This window comes from Calonectris borealis, chromosome 1 (genome assembly GCF_964195595.1).
Source record: "Calonectris borealis chromosome 1, bCalBor7.hap1.2, whole genome shotgun sequence".
NCBI classification, from domain to species: Eukaryota; Metazoa; Chordata; class Aves; order Procellariiformes; family Procellariidae; genus Calonectris; species Calonectris borealis.
This window is the reverse complement of record NC_134312.1, coordinates 37,910,981-37,932,641: the sequence shown is the minus strand read 5'-3', so window position 1 is coordinate 37,932,641 and position 21,661 is coordinate 37,910,981. Positions and strand designations below refer to the sequence as shown.

The 21,661-nt window shown below is 38.8% G+C and overlaps 1 protein-coding gene across 3 annotated transcripts in view; it reads right to left on the bottom strand.

Annotated features, from left to right (window-relative positions):
* SRGAP1 (SLIT-ROBO Rho GTPase activating protein 1) overlaps positions 1 to 21,661 on the bottom strand; it is a 153,835-nt gene that overhangs the window by 28,701 nt on the left and 103,473 nt on the right. The window contains exons 5-12 of one of the 3 annotated variants that reach the window (XM_075148809.1): positions 20,828 to 21,010; positions 20,299 to 20,427; positions 12,766 to 12,987; positions 11,873 to 11,974; positions 9,990 to 10,187; positions 9,786 to 9,870; positions 5,404 to 5,431; positions 2,209 to 2,242 (exon numbers count right to left, since the gene is read on the bottom strand). In XM_075148809.1, the coding sequence (XP_075004910.1) occupies positions 2,209 to 2,242; positions 5,404 to 5,431; positions 9,786 to 9,870; positions 9,990 to 10,187; positions 11,873 to 11,974; positions 12,766 to 12,987; positions 20,299 to 20,427; positions 20,828 to 21,010 (981 nt within the window). Of the gene's footprint in view, positions 1 to 2,208; positions 2,243 to 2,741; positions 2,845 to 5,403; positions 5,432 to 9,785; positions 9,871 to 9,989; positions 10,188 to 11,872; positions 11,975 to 12,765; positions 12,988 to 20,298; positions 20,428 to 20,827; positions 21,011 to 21,661 lie in introns of all 3 variants that reach the window. The other 2 variants (XM_075148824.1, XR_012673467.1) reach the window with 2 other exon arrangements.

Below are 21,661 nucleotides of genomic sequence, written 5' to 3'. Positions count from 1 at the left end.
GCAGCAGGTCTACAGCTACATCCTCAGAAGTTAAGAAGAGGCGTTTTAATAAAGGAGAAAAAATGCTTGTGACGGTAGAGGGAGAAGGTGACTATACACTAATTTTCAGCGAGCTATTTGTCTTTTTCTTTTAAACTGCTGATTTTCCAAAAGAACCGTCACAGTCCTTCATCTGTGTGTTTCGGCACTTTAAAAAAAGGATGTTTTACCCCACGCACATTAATGACTACAAGTCATCAAATATCTATTAAAGACACAAATCATACGATTAAAAATTATTCAGAAAAGTTGTTGCTTACACTGGAAAAATTACTGTTTCATAAATAATAAGTACCTTTGAAATTCTTGTCTTGGAAGCTATAATTTTTTTTTCCAAATGAACTTCAAATATGTAAGCGCTCAGAGAATTGACTAATTCATTTGAAAGTTTAATATAAAACCATGAATTCAAAAGCACCCTGTAACACAGAATATACATTTCCTCTTACAAACTAGTCCTTCATTTTCGTGCTGAATTACACTAATGGGAAGTTTATGAATTAAGTCCAAGTAGCAGAAAAGCCAACTACTAAAAAAAGTTTGAAAAATAACACACAGTGAAGCAATCAAACAATGCACTTCCTGAGATAACCTAACCCCGGATCTTCTGTGTACTCCATGTTGTTTTAGCGGGGCTTACAAAAGACCGTACCGCTAATTATGCTATTTAAATTGTGGCTTGTTTGTCTTTTAATTTAAAATCTAGCAAAGACTGGCTAGCCAAGAACCAGTAATGTCTGGATAAGCATTTTCTGTTTGAGTTGTGTCATGATTCAGTAACAGCTGAATAAAAAAAACCCCCACGGAACAGGTCAGTTGCTAAACCCAGGAATACTGTCACCTTCACCAACACCGAGCAGCCTGGCTCTCCAAAAAAGCAGAGTATTAGAAAACATGCACAACATGCACCCGTATCTCCTGTTAGTACACTGGTTCATGCAAAGAATGTAAAGCCTCGGAAAAGATAGTGTTTGCAGTAAGAAATTACAAAAAAAAAATTACTTTCATACCCAGTTTTGGAGAATCTGTTCAGAACCGCACACAACTCTGTAGTTAAGTAATTCCCTGAAACAATCTAAACTAACAGCTTTGGATTTTGGATCTAATGACAGGAAAATAATTTGAAGTAACAATCTGTGTTGGTGAAATATCAAGAACAGTGACCTACGGCTGCTGTGAATTTAATCTGATGTCTGTAGTCAGTGAATGTATGTTTGGGACTAATTATCATTTCTTATGATGCAAAAATGTAACAAAAAGCAATTTGGTGCGATGCTGTGTTTCACTAGCTGTAATCCTTTTGTGCCTGTCAAAATGACTCTTCCCTGTCAGGAATGACATGGTCTTTGGGCAGGGATGCTTTCCTAGGTTAGCTCCCACGCTGGCAAATCTGTCATAAGGCTACCAGCTTTCTTTTCCCCTTTCCTTTTGAAAGACTAACTATGTAGTACTCCCCACTTGCCAGTAAGCCCTATCACCCACACTGCCATGTAGCATAACCCTCTTCTCTGTGAGGGAAAATGACGGGGTACCATTTCTCCTATTTGCTCTGTGCTTCTCTAATCCATGGGCTTTTTGTTGTGGGAGTTTCTGCTTCTTTGCAAGAAACTGGTCATGATATTCATCTCTTGCATCATGTGATGATTTCCTGAAAGTCTTTGCCCCTCACAGCACCACCTGCATAATAATAATAGCTTTCTCTATAGTTGTACTGAGGGTGGCTGAAAGCTTGATTCAAAGACAGCTAAACTGGTGTGGTGCCACTGAGCACAGAATTTGTTCTGCAAAATATTTGCCAAAAAAAAAATCCCTCTAACATTCAAACCCAGTTCACAGAGCTTGCAGTCAGGAATTTCATTCACTGCGTTTATAAATGTATTGTTACATTTTTTTTTAAGATTTCTTTCCCTTGGCTCTGTCAGCTAGGGTCCAGAGGCACTAATTGACTGTTATGGGTAGGTGTTTGTTAACGAATAAGGAAATATCCATCATTTAAGACTACAATCACTCCAGAGTCGTGCTCTGGTTCAGTTTTGCCTGCTGTACTCGTACACTCATTTCTTAATGCAAACTTCTCCCTCCGGGTCTTTGAAAGAACTAATTTTGACCCAGGCGTGAATGCAACCCGAGAGCGAGGCGGAGATGGTTCTCTTGTCACCAGAACTATACCTGATGTCTCGTGTGAGAGTTCCTTCGGCCTCGGCTAGAAGCATTATTAGAAATAAAAGTATGAGAAAGAAGAAGATAGTAAATACAGCAAAGATACAAGATCCAGAATAGCGGTGATCACAATTTCACATAATATAATAAATTCCTAAAGTCATAGGAAATCAAAAGCTGGATATCAAACCCAGGGTAATACTGCTTCTCCACAGAGAACGTAATGAAAATGGCAAGCAAGAAATTGTGCTGAGTCGTGGGATGCACCACTACATCCTATCTTCTACATGATGCTAAGTTTCCTAATAAAACCAGGCTGCCAATACTATCCCTACTTGATTAACAAAAGCGTAGGGAGGCTAATGTGAGAAATGAATCTCCCTCTTTCCCTCTGACTTCAGGAAGTATTATATTGATCAACCGGGAAAGAAAAGAGCCCCAGGACAGACTTAAACATAATGATCTGCCTCAGCTCACGTGAGGTGGCGACCATTATAGTAAGAAGTGTTGAGATCAGCCACTGGGGTGGCTGGTGCCAGTACCTTGACGAATGACTCCAAATCACCATTAAACAACTTAGCATTATACTGTGATCGGGGTCTGGGCTTCCTGTGTTTCTGGGGCTTAGGGGGAAGATTTGGAGGCCTAAGGGAAGGGAATATGATTACTGAGCAAAGTAGAATTAAGTCACACAATAAAATGAAATGTCTGTAAACTCATGGCAAAACAACAGAACATTGTAAAGGGAGAAATAAACACAGCACTTATCAAATAAAGACTTTCCATCGAATTTAAGTGTAACAGTGATTAAAGAGCGGAGAACTCCCCCATTAAAAATGCATTACTTACAGATAAATATTGTAATTCTTTATGAATCCCTGCTTTGCAGTTTTACCATATACATTTATTCCAAACACTGACAATCGGAATGGCCTTTTTTGTTGCGGTCATGCATGAAATGTGCAGCAACCACTGGAATTCATCCTGCCAGCCACACAGTGGCAGAACACAGGCCACTCGAAGCACCTCTCATCAAGCAGAAAAGTTGCTTCATGCTGGAGAAGCTTCAAATGCAAATTAAAGCTGCTCAGTACACTCTTAAGATGCTTCAAAACCAAACCGTCTGCATTTTCGACTAGAGCCAGGAAGGTTAAACAGCTTAAGCCTTCCACATCCAACCATCAACATCTTCACACAAGAAAAGAAACACCTTGCAAATTAGCTAAAGGAATTAAAAGAATATCATCAACTTGAAACAAATAAACAAAAGCAGCATAACACAAAAAAAGAAAAGGAAGAACACACAAAACTTTGGTCTGCAAAATGTTTACCTAATGTGTTACACATGTGATGACTACAACTGAAAGAGATTACAGGAAATAAATATTGTTCTCTAGGTCACAATTTATGTTGTGAATGTCAGGGCACGCTATATGCCAACAGCTTCGCTAGTTCCCCTGCACCAGCAGTCCAATGTTTCTATAGATTTTTCAGGAATTAGCAAAAAATCAAATGTTTTGGGGGAAACAGTGAGGAACAATAATGCATAGAACATTAAGTGGTGGGACTTTGGCCTGTTTGGGTACTACCTGCTATTTTAAACTCATCTTTAAAGATATCCTCTTCCCTTCTACAATTTAACTTTGACCTTGAAGAAAATTTCGTTTGCATGTCTTATAGTCTGGAAACTTAACTGAACCTTGGGACAATAGGCAGGTCCCAGCCGGAGCCAGGGAATTGGTGCTGAGGAACGGACGGGCAGGCCCTACTCCCTCAGAGTTTCTTTCTCTAAGTGACCAGCTGTGAGAAGATAGGAGGTAAATGGCTTCAAGCTGTTCCTCCACTTTACTAAGGTAAAATCATTGCTTAAATCCATCATCTTCTTTCAGCTGCTTACACAGCAGGGAATTTAGGATGATATGAGCCTGAAGAATCACCTGCCTTGGAGTCAAGAAAGAACGTTTTTCTCATTAGACATAAGCTTGCTGACTTCCGTGCATTCCTGGTAGCATCTGGGGGCAGAGTTAAAGTTAAAGGCACAGGTCTCAGAATTAATGTCAGCAATTGGGAAGAACGCTCTTGTTACTGGTTTTCAACTGGGGTCGTGTAAGGGAAGAAGGTGAATAAGTCCAACTTTACAGAGCTAAAATGGACCGTGGAGTGGTGGGAGAAAGGCTGGTCTGAAGTCTGTAGAGATGTCCCCTGGAATATGGGGGCCAGGCAGAAGAAATTACATAAAACCAAGTGGTCCAGCAAAGGCAGAGCCAGAGCCGGATCCAAACTTCTTAGCTGGGAGGGCAAGACTTTTTTTTTTTGTTTGTTTAAAAAAATTCAAAGATGAGGGGTGGTGGCAAGGCCAAGAAGCAAAAAGGAGAAAAAGAAGGCATTGACCAAGGATGTATTGCATGGAAAAGGAAGGGAAGAGTGAGACCAGGAAAGCTGGGCTGGATGTTCCTGCTGTCACCAGGACGGGAAGGGTGGTGCCTGTAGTGGTGATACACACCAGTGGCAGCTGCAAATCCAAACGGTTGCCATTGCCCCCCCCAGTCTGATACCCTGGGGGCTTCAGCACTCCTCTGTGTTTATACGTCTAGAGGCTACGTTGCAGGTGTGGCATTACACAACTGAAAAAGTATGTGCTGCACAAAGCAGGGAGATCTGACACTGTATCCCTTCTCTTCTGTGAATATATAGACCCATTTAAGTATAAAACACATGGATGCTGGGGGAGGCAGGTATTCCTGTCCGGAGCTAGGTTGTCAAAGATGCAGCCTATCCCCTAAATTCATCTCTGTATCAGGTTCTGCTGAACTGTGTATCCTGACCAAGTGAATTACAAACCATGAGAGGCAAGGTATCTCTAGCAACTGAAAAATATTTATTTTCTAGCACAAAAAAGCCCCCTGCAACTTCCAAATTTGAAGTGTGATTCACAAATATTTTTAAGGATCTCCCAGCTTGTCCCACCCTTGACACTGGCCTAAGCAGCTCACAAGAATGAGGACAATGAATAGTCTGGTCCCTTACCCATCAGCATGCAGAAACAGAAATGTTGAATGTTAAAACACACAGGGCCTGTACACAATTTATGTAATAACAGCAACAACAATGTTACATACCCTTATGAACTTGTTCTAGAATTTGTAATTTCTAAGATTTTATTACATTTGTAACTCTAAATCAAGTAAAATAAAAATATCTTACCTTGTTGTCATGTATTCAGCCCTGTGACCTAGAAAAGTTCAATAAACAGGAAACAATCATTTGTAGGTTTTAGGTAGATTTTTTTGTATCTAAATTACACTTGGCATATTACTTTTAACCCTAACTTTCATGTTACCAGCAAAAGATATACAGTTATACAACAAACAGGGCAGTGCAGTTATCTACCATCTCCACAGTTACATTTAAAATACAAACACAACCCATGTTATGGAACAACTTTAAGAAGCCTACCCACAGATTAAAGAGTCACTTGATACTGTAAATAATTTGAAGTAAAACTCCAAACAATGTCTATTGTTTGTGCTCATGTGTTTTAGTGGCTAAATCAGTATGGAAATAAAGCTGCACCAAGATAAGATTACATCTCCCCTTGTGCCTTGTGCCTAAACCTGTTCAGTACTGAAAATACAGAGCTCTAGACACCAATGGCTTGCTATTGAAAGACTCCTTCCTCTCTTTTGTCTGTGTATTGCAGGAAAAAAATACAACGCTACCACTGGGAAACACCACAGAGAACTGCAGAGAATTGTAAAGAAGCAAATACCGTATTCCAGAAAGGTTCTGGGATAACCTTTGCACAAAAACAGACCAGTAAGTTAGGCATGTGCATCGTGTCAACTCATGATAATGAAAAGCAAAATAATGAAACAAGAGGAAGGTCATGCTATAAGTTCCAATCAGCCTAGTTTTCCCAAAGGGAGATTGTGCCCTAGTAATTTATTAGAATTCTTTGAACATGTCAGTAAAATACTGTATAAAGGAGAATCAGTTGAATTAATTTACTCAGACTTTCAAAGGCCCCTGATAAGTTTCTTCACAAGAGGCGACTAAAGCAACTGAACAGCTGAGGATTGAGTGGCAAAATATTCTCATTGATCAAAAACTAATGAAAAAAGGGAAAACCGAGTGGAATTAAATGGTCTTTTTTCATCATGACAAAAGTGTAACAGTCATTTACCCAAGCCTTCCCATTAGGGCCATTTATGTAATACATAACACATTTATTAATGTCTTGGGGAGATCACAGCAGCTAAGGAGGCAGAATATTGTGCAGATGACTGGAACACTTTTGTATCAAGTCCTGACAAAACTGTGAAGCCCTTCAGAGAGGTTTAACCATGTTAAGGAACAAGACACACAATGGCAAATGAAATTCAGTATTGACACGTTCAAGTAAGATATTAAGGAAGAAAACATTAAACACCTATGCAGCTAACAGAACACAGATAATTATACTGACTCTGAAAATCACTCTGAGCATCACTTGGCCTAGGTCTAAGTACATCACTCAATTTGAAAGTGACACCAAAAAAGCTTGTCAGATTGCAGAAGGAACAAAAAACAGTGATATGTAAAACATAATATTATCTGGCAATGCCCAGGTGTACATGAAATACTGTACAGTATTGAAAACCCTAATCTGAATATATATTTTCCAGTACCAGAAGAGTGGGGATCCGCAGAAGGTGGCACAAAGAATAAGCTCTGGGAAAAATCTCTGGCATTAATAAGACATGTAAAGATTGTTGGCATCTATTTTGGAGAGGTGAAAAAGAGGGATGAAAGAAGAGTATGTAAAATAACCTATGACAGAAAAAGGGGAAGGCAGGGACTTCTCCCTACTCATGTAACCAAGGAAAGTTCACTGAGACTAAGAATCCCAATAATAAATGCTAGCAAAAAAAAAGGTATTAAAATCCCAAGTCCGGGGGATTTTAACACATCTCTGGTATTTAACAGATTAGGGCAAAAACTATCTGGGACACAGAGGCAATTTCTTTTACAACTGCTTATTCTCTTTCTTGCATTTCCCTTTGCTTTCTTCATTCAATGGATGAGTCTTGGATCAGAATTAATATGAGTATCAGTGTGCTTCCTATGTTTAGTATCAATTTCATTTGAGTATTTCTCATTTACTTTTCCAAATTCGTAGATGCAGACTCAGCACAGAGCACTTCATCTATCTCCCTTGTGCAGATCATGAATACATATCTGCTGTGTCCATAAACAGCAACAGACTGTAGTAGGTAGGTGATGAACTGGAACAGAAGCCAAATGCTGTCAACGTTGTGGACACCAGACTGGAATCTGGATTTATTCAGCCTACATCCTTACATCGTACAGGTTTGAATAAAAGCAAGAAAGGGTGCCAAAGGAAAACTTGCAGTTGCGACAATCCTCTCCCTCTTCCCCCCTTCTCCGCTGCGTTGCTTAATACAGCACCCTGTATTATTTGTCTGCTGTGTGGCTGACATTAAAGCTGCCAGAAAAGGCAGCTTGAGTGGAGCAGGGGAGCAGTTCGCTTCCTACAAGTTCATTTCTATACTAGCTACAGCAATAATGTTCTTAATTCCACTGTAATTCCACCCTTTCAGCCATCTCCATTCAAGAAATGTACAGAATCCAGGTCCTCCTTCCCAGGCATGTGTATTGTAATGCAGGACATGCCTCAATAGAAGGGGGTACTTGAACTTTTTAACCTGTAAGAATGATGGCTTTTTCTCCAACTATCAGTTTTGAATGTGGATGTATACGTTTGGGGTACTATTTGTACGTGTTATGCTATGATGATGCAACAACCACGTGCAAAAACACTGTGGGCAACACAGATTAACTACTTGGGGTTACAGCTGGTGGGTCGAAGGGAACTCTTCAAATGGAACGGCCCAGAGCCTGACAGCAATTTATCACTTAGGTCACCCTGCTGAGAAGTTTTTCTTTGGATTTCCTTTCATATAGTTCTTTACTTATTTCTTTCCAACATGCATTAGGCAACAGACTCTATTGCCGTTTATGTTTCTCCCTTCAGTACACGATCATGCATTTTACTGGGCTTCCAAATAACAAACATTTGCTTAACTTTTCCAAATACATTTTCTGTAAGCCTTTGGAGGAAAATTTTCCTCTTTTTTGACTAACATCAGCTGCACATTGTTTTGCGTGAATAAACTGCTCAACGCGCACATTAAAAAAAAAATCCTACTAAATGAAAACTTCCGTGAGAAAGAACATAATGTAGTTAGTTGTCTAAGACCAGCTACCATCTTCTACAGTCCAGCCTTGCAAGAAAACGCTGTTTATTTCCTACCCCCAACCTCAGTCACTCCCTGGACAGGGCTTTTGTTTGGGTCATAGCCACTGAAATGTTAATAGGTCTTTAGGCACCTCCACAACTGGATTTGTGGATCTGGGCTTTTGTATTAAGAGCGAGAAGAGATCTGATTAACAACAGATTTTTGGCAGTAAAAAGAAAATAAATTGACATATCCTTTAGAGACACTCTTTAGAGAACAAGTTTCCTTTCTTGAGTGAACTTTGAATTATAGTCTTTAACCTTCAGGAGCGGATTTTTACTCTTTGCGGTGCAATTCACTTCCTCTCAAGTCTGTAACGCTCTGTGTGGCTAGTCCTCAAAGCTTGCAGTGTGATTCTCCTTTTCCCTTTGGTCCATGGGGAAGTGCTGGTTGGGAGGGCTGGTAAGAGGTGGGCTGGAACTGTGCATAGTGCCTGATTCATTACTGCCCTAATTCAGCTTTACTTCATTTGATCATGGACATCTGCTGACTTGGTTTATATTTTAAGATGCATTTTTAAAATTGTGGAGAGAGTTCAGGACAATGGATAATTCTCTGTTGTCATAATTTGTAGCTCAATAATTTTTTTTTTGTAATGCAATAATTTTATATGCAATAATGACAATCAACAGATATAGGGCTATTCATTAAGTTTTCAGTCATTCCAGTTTATGATATGCAAATACTTTATAGAAACCCAACATTAAATTAAGTCTCTAAGAGCCTCACTACTGACATTAGTGAGGTCAGGATTTCACCTTTTACCTTTCATAAATGCTCTATTGAGTTGTTAGGCTGCAAGAAGGACATTCATGTCCACGTGTCAGAAATATGGCACTAGTGAGTCCATTGTAAGAGATGCATCCTGGATAATTTTGTATGCTTAAAAAACCATCACTCTCCCTCAACTCTTAAAGAAACCTCAAGTCAACAGAAATCGTTAGGAAGTAGAAACCATACATTTGTCACAGCTCTTAAATCACCCTGCACTGACTGTGTCAGCTCTCCTTTCAGACACGAGATTTTTCATTCAACAGTTCCATTTCCAAATATAGTCACTTGTCTAAATATCTGCGCAGTGGAAATAAGTATCTGTTGAAGAAATAAAATCAATTTATAGTGCGTACTCTTACCACTGAACAAAAACTATGACTGGTAAGAATCAAATCTATGCTTACTGGACAATTAAGTGTTAAGTTTTGTAATTTTTTTCCTGCATACTTTTGCGTTTCAGTGGGTTCATTGTAAAGCCTGGAATCACTTTTCAGTTTATTGTGTGATATTTACCTTCTCCGAGCGTCCTCTGCAGCAAGTCATGTTTTGCTTGAAGTTTTGTGATGAGATTACTACCTTCCAGATATTCTCTGAATTTCTGTAGAGATGCAGATCAATCTATTACTATGTATGGCACATAAATTCCAGGAACTTCTGCATAATGTTTACTTCAGGTGTTTGGTCTGTATCACATGAATGAGGAAGCAACCAACATACCATGAAATAGAATTGCTCCGTTTCCTGCTGGTTAGCTCTTCTTTTTGCAATGCTAGGCTTACTCAGGTATGTCTCAGAGACTGTTGACTTCACAGACTCTGTTGAGCGACTGTGCTGGAAACATTCTGACACATCATAGTCTTCAATGGTGACCATATCTTGTATTGTCTGCAGGGTAGCCTCTGTTGTTTTCTTAACCTGGTGTTAAAAAGCATAATTTACCAAATGGGAAAAGAAATACATACCAGAACAGCTTAGAAGAGAAGGTCATTACTCAAAATAATTCTCTGGCATGCTCCCCCAAACAAAGTGGTGTATGAACATGAAAAATTAGATGTACTATAACAGATAGCTGTGTGACAGAAGAATGACACGATTAGGTTTCCTATCTAATTCTCTGCTTTACCATGGTACAATCCACAAACATAGATGTACTCTTGTGTTGACTGTAGAGCACTCAAGCATTTGTTTCCTGAAATTAGAATCGAAATGTGACATGATTTGATTATGGTCCCTAATCTGGGACAACAGGCAATAGAGATGATCCACTGCTCTGAAGGGTCAACTCTCCCACGTGCAGTCAACCTGTTAGATTGAACGTGCACATCCAAGGATCTGGCTGCCAGAACATGTTCTTCCAAGATAAAAATCTGACACCTTTCTGCGGAGTGCTATGGTGCTGAGCACACTGATGTTTAGACTGCAGAAGTGGAATACACAGCTGGAGGAGAAAGCGCAATTTACACCAGCCTCACAGTACTTCCTACGAGCTATGGAGACCACAGTCGCTCATAATGGAAACCAGGGCATGGAGGCCGTGGAACAGGGGGTGCAGTGTTTCTGCAATGCAATGAAGTAACTGGCAGGATTCACAAGGATGTGATTTACCTCCCAGTTCTGCTTCGGAAGATCTCTCGTAGAGTCAACTTAACTGAATCATGCACAATTCTACACATCGCCAGTGTAGGCAAATATCCTTTCTGTGCCTGCCAATGTGATTTCTCCCCCTATGACCCTGCACTTCACTTTACTGAAAGAAATAATCTTTCTCCTTCCTTTTGTCTTTGTTACCTTGAGATACTTTCTGAAGTCAAGTGGGATTTTTTAAAGACTACTGTACATGTCTCATGGACATTTATACTTTGTTCTAAGCATTGAGCACATAACATAGAACGAGAAAAAACGGAATGCTGAAAACTTATCAAAAAACTGCACCAAGAAATTAAATTGTCTCTGTGTTCTAATTTAGGAACAGGTTCTCATTTAAACTGAGGGCCTTTAACACTGCCTTAAATTGGATAAAAGTGCAATTTATACCCACTGGGAGGCCTCTCTCTGCTGCCAGAGCAGGGGAAAGAGAACAGCATAGCTTTACTGTATTTTACAAAAAAATGCATTTTATTTTACTAGGTGAGCTATTCCCATCACAGGCATTCAGTACTTGTGTTTATAAATAGCTGTAGCTGAGAGCACAAGAGATTTTGACTCAGCTACCACAAAAGACAGTCCAAATTCCTTTGTACTTCAGAAGAGGCAATTTGGGGACTGGACAGAGGGTGGTCACGGAAGACAATAACTCTGCTCAGTGGCTTTCTGCCACAAAAGTTTTAAGTGCTCTAACAAGTTTTCACTGAAGCATCTGCAAAACACAGAACTCAGAAATGTGAACATATGGACAGGTAAAAGATGAAGTTTCCAAACCTCTACAAAGCAGACAAGGATCTACCTTAGCATATTTGCCAGTGTTTGGTTTTTAAAATTAAAACAGCTCATACATATTTAAGCCATTTCAGAGTCATTTACATGCTTTTGACAAGGTAGAAAACACTGCACCTTCCTGAAAATGATGTTCAATGCACAGCCCATGTAGACACAGATCTTACCTCCTCATTTTCGATTTTGAGTGTGGCCAATCGTGACTGTAGTTGCTGATACCTAAGCATAAGCTCTGCTTGCACAGGTTGCTGGGCAGTGACCTGACAAACCTAACAAAGAATCAAAAAGAGCTGTAAGATGCAAGAAAGAAAAAAAACAGTCGATAGTCTTCAGTTGCTCTCCTTAAAACTAGGTGAATTGCTACCAAAGCCATTAAAGCTTAATAAAGCAGACAATGAAACGTGTCCATCTAAATTGAAATTATTTATGTTAGAAGATGTGGAAGTACATATTACATCTTACGACTACAGAGCACAGCCTTGTTGTGTGGCTGCTTTGAGTTCCTTCTCTATCACACAGAAATGCAATGGAGCTACCTTCAAATAAAGATGTACATGGGTAATTCTGCATTCTGCTTTGCTACTGGCCTTTGGCGTAGCAGAACAGGGCACAGCTAGGGTACCCGGTACGCTTGAAATCTCCAGATGATAAAATGGGGGAGGAAGAAGGTGAAAAGGCTGCATTTCAGCATGCATAATTTGGAGCAGCTCTCTAGCTGCTCTCAAATAGCACCCACAAGCTCTGTTATGGGTGAGGCTGGTACTGAAGACATAAACCACTACTTACACCGGTGCTGGGCTGAGCACAGATTGGCCAGCAAATCCGCAGCAATGTCAATATGAGTAACACAGAATATAATAACACACAACAGTTTTTACTTGAGAACTCTGAAGAAGCTCAGAATAGCGCTGCCAGTTTTGCAAAATGTTATTGCTGATCCGCTTGCTTTTGGGTAGCAATAACAGCTTTTACAAAACTCTTTGTAAAAGGGGATAAATTCTCTTTCTTGGTATACAGACACAGAAACAGTCACCATGGGGATACTTGTCACTACACAGACCTCATCACCCATATGAGACTGGAACTCAAATTTCATTGGTGGACAAAAAGCGGTGGGGTACATTTCCATGAACCTCTGCTTGTCACTTCGTGGCTCCAAGCTGTCAACTGCATTTTCAATGATGTCTAAGCCCTCATGCCTGGAAGTTTCAAGGTTATACTCTGCAGAAAGGTATGTTCTTAGGGCTCTGTTCAGACTAGCGTGGTATCCAAGATCGCAACACTAAAAACACAATAAAGGTAAAAGAAAATAAATGAAACATCATTCCAATATTCCAAGCCACAAATTATCACTGAAATTTTCTGTCCTGAAATTGTCCTGTCTTCGAAGTATTTTACAAAATATCTTGTAAATTAAAATACAGTACTGGGGTCAAGACAGTAAGTATTTAGTATCCTCATTCTATTGCAAACATTAAAGGACAGTTTTAGGAAAGAGATCAAGTGTACAAGTATGGCAATATGTTTGCATTTGTTCATCAGATACAGATGTGCAGCTACTGTATTTTCATAGAAAAGGCCTGGGACTCCACACACAAGTGGGCTTTTCAGTATTACTGTCATATGTAAGCCTCAGATCACCTGTTTAAACCCATCCTGATATAACTCCACCATCTAAGTCAATGCTAGCACCAAATTGAAAATGCAGCAATTCCTGCTCACCATGTCTGTGCCCAAACAAAAAACCCCACAACTGCCTCTTGCATTAGTGACTCATCTAAGATGCTTTTTGATGCAATGAGAATGGTTTAACATCCTTTCCCCTGACGGTGAGAACGTATTTACTGTAAACACCTTATTTCCCATGCTCAGACAGAGCCAGCAATATACATCATGTTACTAAATGCAGAAAGTCATAATTTATGTCTTTTTTTCTAGGGGTGAGAATAACACTGGAATGTAATTGAAACGTAATTGGTAGAACATAAAATTGTGTTTGTTCTTGAATTTTAAACATCCTCGGTTTGCATTATTCATGATTGGTTAATATTTTAGAGGAACAGCAGAATATATTTTTAAAATGTCACAGCAGCAGCGTATCAAGTGATTGTTTCCTTAATTTTTTCCCCACATTACACAGTAAACAATATCCTCAGCTTCTGCTCAGTGAGCTTCCAGGTAATGGCAGATGTATCGCAAACCTCTCTGTCACCCCGATAGTGGCACATCAGTCTGCTAACAGTTGCATACAAAGCAATGTTCTTTATTCGAACAGGAGAGACGTGTCCCAGTCAGAGGCCACTGGCTGGCTAGGGCAGTCAGGGAGCACGCTGCTTTAGGGCATCCCTCAGCCCCCAGCCATCCAACCTGGGTGCCCACCTGCAGTTTAAAATCATCCTTCTCTGCAGGACTTGCAAGGTAAGCGATGCAGTTGGGTAAAGAAGCAATTTGAATTCAGTCCACTGTAGACTACGTTTATAGGCATACCTCTCTCACAGCTATTACAAACCCTTAGGACTCATGGGATCACGTTTCCCCTCGCTTTTCTCTTCCTTATTTGAAAAAGGAGAGAAAAAGAGAGGGAGACAGACAGACAGACAGACAGATGCAACACACTGCATAGTAAAGAGTTTTCAACCTATTTACCATACCTAAATCTGTGTGTAGAAGAGAGAAACTAATGCACTAATGACTAGTGATCAAACTGCTCTCTGAAATCTGATGACAGAGGGCTGTTTTATTCACAACAAAACTTCCAGAAAGACTAAGCTTTCAGTCCTAGCGAGTACTCCAGGTAGAACTGCAGATGGGACAGTGGCTCTCCAAAAACCAGTTGCTGAACCATTTAAAGAAAATGGTAAAAAGATGCCATGTTCAAACACACATAGGTTAACCTCCCTTTTTTGCATTTATAGAATGGAAATTTGTGTTACACTTACTAAAACAGCCCCTCAACTTTTATACTAAACCACATCCATATTTCAAAGACCTCCAGCCTAAAAAATATTGTTTCCAAAAGGAGAAGTCTCTTGGTGTTTTTCTCTTGTTCCGTGTCAAATCAAATCTCATATTTAATTCACTATCTTGGACGAAAAAGACAGACTAAAAGTGCTGATAAGAAAGTGGATCAGGACAGCTGTTTTATTTCATGTGCATTAGTTTCAGAGAGACCTCATGGAAGATTAAACTGAGAGGAAATGAGAAACAGAGGGCAATGCCAGGTTTAGCATGGCCAACTATCCATGTATTATAAAACTACAGGCATCTAGAGCCTGAATTTTGGCTCTAGAGGATTAATCTGAGTATTAACAGAAAGCTTATTGATTTACAATTAGAGCTGTGTGGGTTTCTGATGCAGCTTTTTTGCAAGTTGGAATATAAGATCACAGCCTTTATGCTGCGACAGTACCAAGAACTTCATTGATTAACCCTTAATCTACTCAGTAACTATCACCATGGTTATCTTTTGCAAGTGATGACAGCTGAACAGGGTAACAAATATGGCCTCTCAGCCAAGAAGAAGGATTCTTCAAGTGAAGCAGAACATCCTGCGAGGCTATGGCATTTTCTTGCAATGCCAATGCCAGCAGAGTGAACAAGAATTAAATCCAGAATCTGAACTAATGTCTTATCACCAGTGGCTCTTTGAACGGAATTTAAAATGCCTGAATTTGGAATTTTGCTTCAACGATTTAAGTAAAAATAGAATTTGTATGAGTAAAGTTATGTTTTAAAAGCAAAAATAAACACTCAGACATCACAGCTCTTACTTCTGCCAGACCATAGTTCACTTTCTCCAAAATTTGGAAACAAAGATAATTTTAACCGGGGAATGGCTCTGTCACAATATCAATTCATGGCTACTCAGAAAGAAGAGTACTGTTTTAATCTGCTAGGACTAGTGACGGTTTAGAGAGAGAGTTGTCCATAATGGAGATAGCATTTTGAGTATTTGTTCATTACTAAGACTAAAAATTGAAGGTACTGCCACTAAACTGCTGTCCCCACCGCATCCTGTCTGACCACACTTGGAAAGAAAATCATCAACCTTTCTGGTGTTGCAAAAAAGTACATATGTATGCAGACACATACAGACACGCATGCATGTATACATGATTTTCAGGAAAAATCTGTAGATTTCTAGAAAGATTCAGAAAGTTAAAGTGAGCAACCACACTGTTAGCCAAATAAATATGAATCACTAATCAGCACACGAAGGCTACAGCCTGGATGGCTAATGAGATCTGCTATCAATCTATGGGCTAGAGAAATGAGATGTCAGTTGGTGCAGCAAGACATGAAGATGAGAAATGAGAGAATGAAGTCATAGACTATGAGTTTTATTGCATTTCTGGATTCACAAAGACTTCTGGTTGGGCAAAATAGAGGGAGATGAGTGATGCATTTGGGATATGTGTGAAAAATTAATTTTGTAATTTGCATTTTATTCTTATTTGGAATTAAATCTGAAGCAGTCTCAAGAGCATTTACTGTCTTTATTGCTCCCCAGAGTATATTTAGCTTTGAACAAAACAAAATGCAGTGCTTAGCACAGAGCTTCAACCAAACAAGCAAGCTGCTCTTCATTTCATTTCAGGAATAATAATAAAATTCTAATGCCAATGGAGAGAGAAATTCATAAAAAAATGCCTTAACCTCTGAATAAGTTACTTTCTAATCATCCTGTTACACAGACGTCAACATTCAAATCAAAGGGATCTGGCTGTACATATCATATTTATGAGAACTTACGTAACAAAGATTGTGAGTTGCACACACTCTAGCCTAGTTTTAAACTTGGTTCTATGAATGATTAACAAAGAACCTTTACAGAATAAAAGAAGTTCATAATAGCTGAATGTTCCCTAACTTCCTAACCATCCAAAGCATGCAGACTGCAATTAGAGATTCAGAAACTCCACTCTAAGAAAGACCAACACATGAATATTTTATTTATTGTAGCAGCAGAACTACAATTGTAGTCAAATTGTTTTGATCACTATTTCCTAGCATTTACCTTCAGATCATGAGTGCATGGTAAGTCTGAAAAAAGGTCCCTACCTTCCTCTTACATCCAGTTAAATTTAATAAACTCAACTACATGGAAATCTTCAACTAAATGAGCAACAGTATGTGCCATATCAGATATTGGTACTAACAGTCAGATTAGCAAGGGTGTGTACTCTGTTGCTCCTCTGAAACCTACGTTCTTAAAAAAAAAATTTCTACATACTAGATAAAGCTTATTTAATTCAACTAAAAAGTAATCTTTGCTACTTTTCACATAATACAAATAAAGAAAAAAACTAATCATGTCCTCCACTTGGACTAGATCCTACAATATAGTCAGCAGAGAAGAGATATTCAAGAGAAAATTCAAATTCCTCTAGCACAATATGCAGAAGACAGAAATACACTGCGCATATCAAATCCTGTTTATCCCTCTACTTCTTTGCAAATGCTGGTCCCAACCCTCAGCTCACTAAATGCATTAAAGCATCCAGCTAAGACTCCAGCAATATTTTTATCTTGCTTTTATCACAAGAGCTTAAGATGAACAACACATCATCATTTTAAGTCAGAAGCTCTGAGCTTTGTTAATGAAATGAAGGAGTTGAACAGTTCAGAATGAGTTCAGCTGAGGAACTGCAATTTAGGATTTTCCATATGAGCCTCACAAATCAAGTTGCAGTGGAATCCAAACGAAAACACTATGACATTTTTTGTAAAAAGAAAATCCCAATCTTGTTACAAAAAATATATAATGAACAGTTCACTGCATTCTGTCATATATTTATCCCATTTTTCTCAGAAATGTTTTTCAGTAATGTAGGAAAACACTCAGTTTCATTTATGGGCAACACCAACAGCTCGGGGAGATCTAAATCCCTTCCATGTTAACTGGAATTCGGACACAGAGGAGAAGTAATCCCCTTCTGTACAGGCAAAGAGAGAGCTCAGGCAAGCACAGAAAGGCAGGCAGGCAGATGCGGACAAAGTAGAGAGGGCAAAGAATGAAATAGCCACCACTGCTCTGAAAACTCCGAATCGTACCATTACATTAATAGATTTACAGAATGAGATAGTCTGGACTGTTGCAACATATGGCCAGTGGGAAGCACGTCTCACATTCCAATGATATAACCCTAAAATCTTGCCAAGACTCTTGCATTTACAAAAAGCGTTTCCTTTGTCAAATAGTAAACACTCTGTCTAGATACCAATGCTTTCACAGCATATTCTGATTAAATACAAATGTCTAAAAGACACTTCATTTAGACAAGCTCACAATCGGATTAAATTGGCTCTGAAGCAATTTCTGGTTGCACATGTTTACAGCCTACTCTTAGAAAACAGTGATGCAAAGGGCAGCTAGACTTCCCATTTAAATTCCTTAGGGAAGAGTCATTTCTAAAGCCATTCTGCCAAAAGAATGTTATTGTCTACATTGGTCCATGGCTTGGAAAAAGCCATGCAAAGTAGGTATCGTTTTCATGCATTACTGAATACTATAGAAATTACATTTCTATTAAAAACTAGCAGTTAGAAAGCTCTAGTCTTCATGGTTGTGTAAATATCTTCTCAAACAGTAACTCCAAAGAGTGTTGTCTTTGTATGTATATGCAGAGAGAGCTTCACTTTGCTTCTCCTTGTAATTCTGTGTGAAGCTCCAGACCCGTGGCTCCTCCCCTCAGCTTTCACGGCTATGGCAACCTCTGTGGACATCGATGAAATGGGTAAAAATCAGGTGTATTTTCCAACCTGAGAAAGTTTTGACCAAGTAAAAACATGCACTGGAGACATTCACTGGGAAATGTAAGCTCCGAAAGAGAAGGCAGGGGAGAAGACAAAATCAGCATCTTTCCAACCTCTGAAGGGGTAGGAGTGCTGGGAACAGAGGGAAAGGGACCTCTCCTTCCTTCCAGGAGCCAGGAAGAACTCATAAAGTTCACATTTATCAGCCATGCCCTAACTAGAAGCTAAAAATCCATCATCCTTTAAGCAGTATCAAGAAAATCATCCATAAGGTAGGGACAACTTCTCACTTGGGTGGTACCCTAGCAGGTATGCTGCTTGTCCTTAGTTTTCTGCCCTGATCATCTATTTGTGGGAATCCTGATAAATGTTTTCATTGCCTGGGCAGGCCAGGTGGGTGGAGCAGGATGTGCAGTGCATGGGTGTAGATTAGACAGGGATAATATACAGCAGAATAAACCAGAAAAAATCAGAAGAGAGAAGACATGCAACAGTGAGTAGGAAAGAGGAAGAAAAGAGATGTTGAGATAGAGACCGCAAGAAATACTGAAAACACAAAAAAGGTACATCACCATCTCTTGTAGGAAAGAAGCAAGAAAAAAAGGAGCAAAACCATTTGGAGAGAAAAAAGTTGAAAGGGAAAAGGAAGGAGTTATAACAAACTCAGGCAATATTTTATAAACTACAGGAAAACAGAAATGTCAAAGAAAACTGACTCTCAGTATTTAGAAAACATACAATAAAACACATATATGCAGCTATTTTAGTCCATTCATCTCAAGAAGGCATTTTTCCCCCTCTCTATCAAGCTTTGCTTCTCCAGACAGTAGAAATGAGAAACCTCTTGTCAAATGCTGCATTAGTTTATACTATATTACAAACCAGAGCTTAGCTGGCTTATCTTTGTGATGAACATCCCACCAGAAATGATTGTATGTGAATGTTATTTACTATTGTAAATAACAAATGCTATTGTTGCAGTAGAAAGCATATTCAAATATATAGCATTCAAATATATAGCGCATATGGATGAGCCACAGAGGTGTACTCACTGACTTATTTAACACTACATTGCTAGTGAATGAACATTCTTCAGCTTGTGTTTGCTACCTCCAAATTTTCTCTATCAAATATGTGGTCAGCTTATGAAGAAAGTGGGACATGATAGAGTGCGGAATCCTCCCTCCATATCATCTAAAAATGTCAATAATACATGTTCTGGAGACCAAATGCTAGTACAAGTCAACATCAGTGTACAACCTCATTCTCCTAGGACGTTCTCACGGGAATAACTTAATGAAAATCAGTAACAATTCTGTTGCCAGTACAGAGTACAGGATTGACTGTGTCTGTTCTGCAAACTACATGAAATAAGAATAAAAAGCAGTGTACATTTGATTCAATGACTAAATGAATGAAACTAAATCATTTTGAAGACACGGAGGAAGTGCCTCCTTTTGAGTTAAAATACCTTTATTAGATGCCCACTTAAGAAGTTTATATTACAAAAAATATTTGTACCCCAGAAATCCTTTTATAGTACAAAATGGAAATGGTTACCTTTTTTGTGTTATTCTTGTCATATTTTCTCTTGCCACATAGAGAAAACATAATGTTCTAACTTTAAAGGAATAGGTTCAGCATCTTATTGGCACTTTATTTTGTGAAATATAAAGCTGAAGGGAAAACCTACTGATTATACCATACAATATTATAAATGATAAGCATATTGTAGGCAACCCATATGACTAATGCATTCCCTTTGAAAATTAAAAAAAAAAAGAAAAGTATTATTCCTGAACAGAATAAACATAAAAACAAATGTGCCAATACTTACATCAATTAAATCCGAAAGGTCGTGAATATAGTACTTGAAAACAGAAGCATTAGTTGCTTCAAGGGTGAGCAGGTATTCATTACGGGCCTTAATAGATTTCAGCTTGTTTTCAGAATATTTTGCTTGACGCTAGGAAGAAGATTGTATATTAATTGTATTGAATTGTATTTGAATTACCTTGGTTTTGGTGTGTAGCAAAAATGGTAACAATTCAAGCACACATTCCTGTTAACAAGAATGAATCTTAATTGCCAGCCTGTTATCCATATAACAAATGGAATACAAGATGATAACTTAGCATTTTGTTTCAAATGTGACAAACCATACAGTAAGAATTATACTGGGAATAAAGTATACCCCTCTCTGAATTGCAATCAAGTCAAGTTATCTATAACCCACTGCTAGTGTATTATGTGTACCTTGTTTAATTTTATTTCCCAGCTGGACTTCTCTGTCTAATATCATGCTAAAGAATGTCAGAAATGCACTGAATTTACTTCAAATGAAGCTAAATAAAAGGACTATTTACTTTTTCCTTCATTTTTTCAATCTTTTTCACAGAGCTCCGTCTCTGGTGCCTTTCTTCTAGTCGAATATGAAAAACAGGGTCTCCTGACCTCCCAATCTGTTTTTCTTCTTGCTTCTCTGCCTCCTTCAGTTTGCTTTCTGCACTGATGCTCTCTGCATGATACATGTGGTATGTTTTCATGACCTGCAGAAGACAGAGTCAAAGGAGAGTTAGGAAAAAATGAAAATACAAAGGTATCTACAGAAAAATCACAGGGTCTTTGAGTAAAATATTCTCTTATAAAAATGGAGCTTGGATAAGTTTCTTTGCCAACAGAGATTGAGGATTTCTGGTTGCATTTTTATTTTATTTTTATATAATAAATTCTAAATATTCAGAGTGCTTTACCAAGCACTATGAATAAAGAGAATGGTGATGGAGAACTAGTTGTAATGTAAGCGTGTGAGACCGTCTCTCATCCTGCCTCATTTCTGCTCAGAAGGGCCTTGCATCACTGAAACGTTTTGATAGGCAATGGGGCAGCAAGCTATCAAATATTTCAGTCAAAAGATGTGTAGAAAATTTTTTTGGGATTTTTTTTTTCATTGTTCTGATAGGAAAGAGCAAAATTCTTTTTATTAAACTTCAGGATTCCTGTCTTTGAATGAAAACATGAAATAATGAGCAATAAAACTAAATCTATGTCAGTGCCATATCTATCTGACTTCTTCAGTGCTAAGTTAACAGCTCAGCTGTGGACATCGAATGTTTGAAAGCAGAAGGACCCCTTCAGCACTGAGGAAAGGGGGAGGAAGCAAAGGCAACGGGAAGCTGCTGTCTGGGAGCACGTGCCCA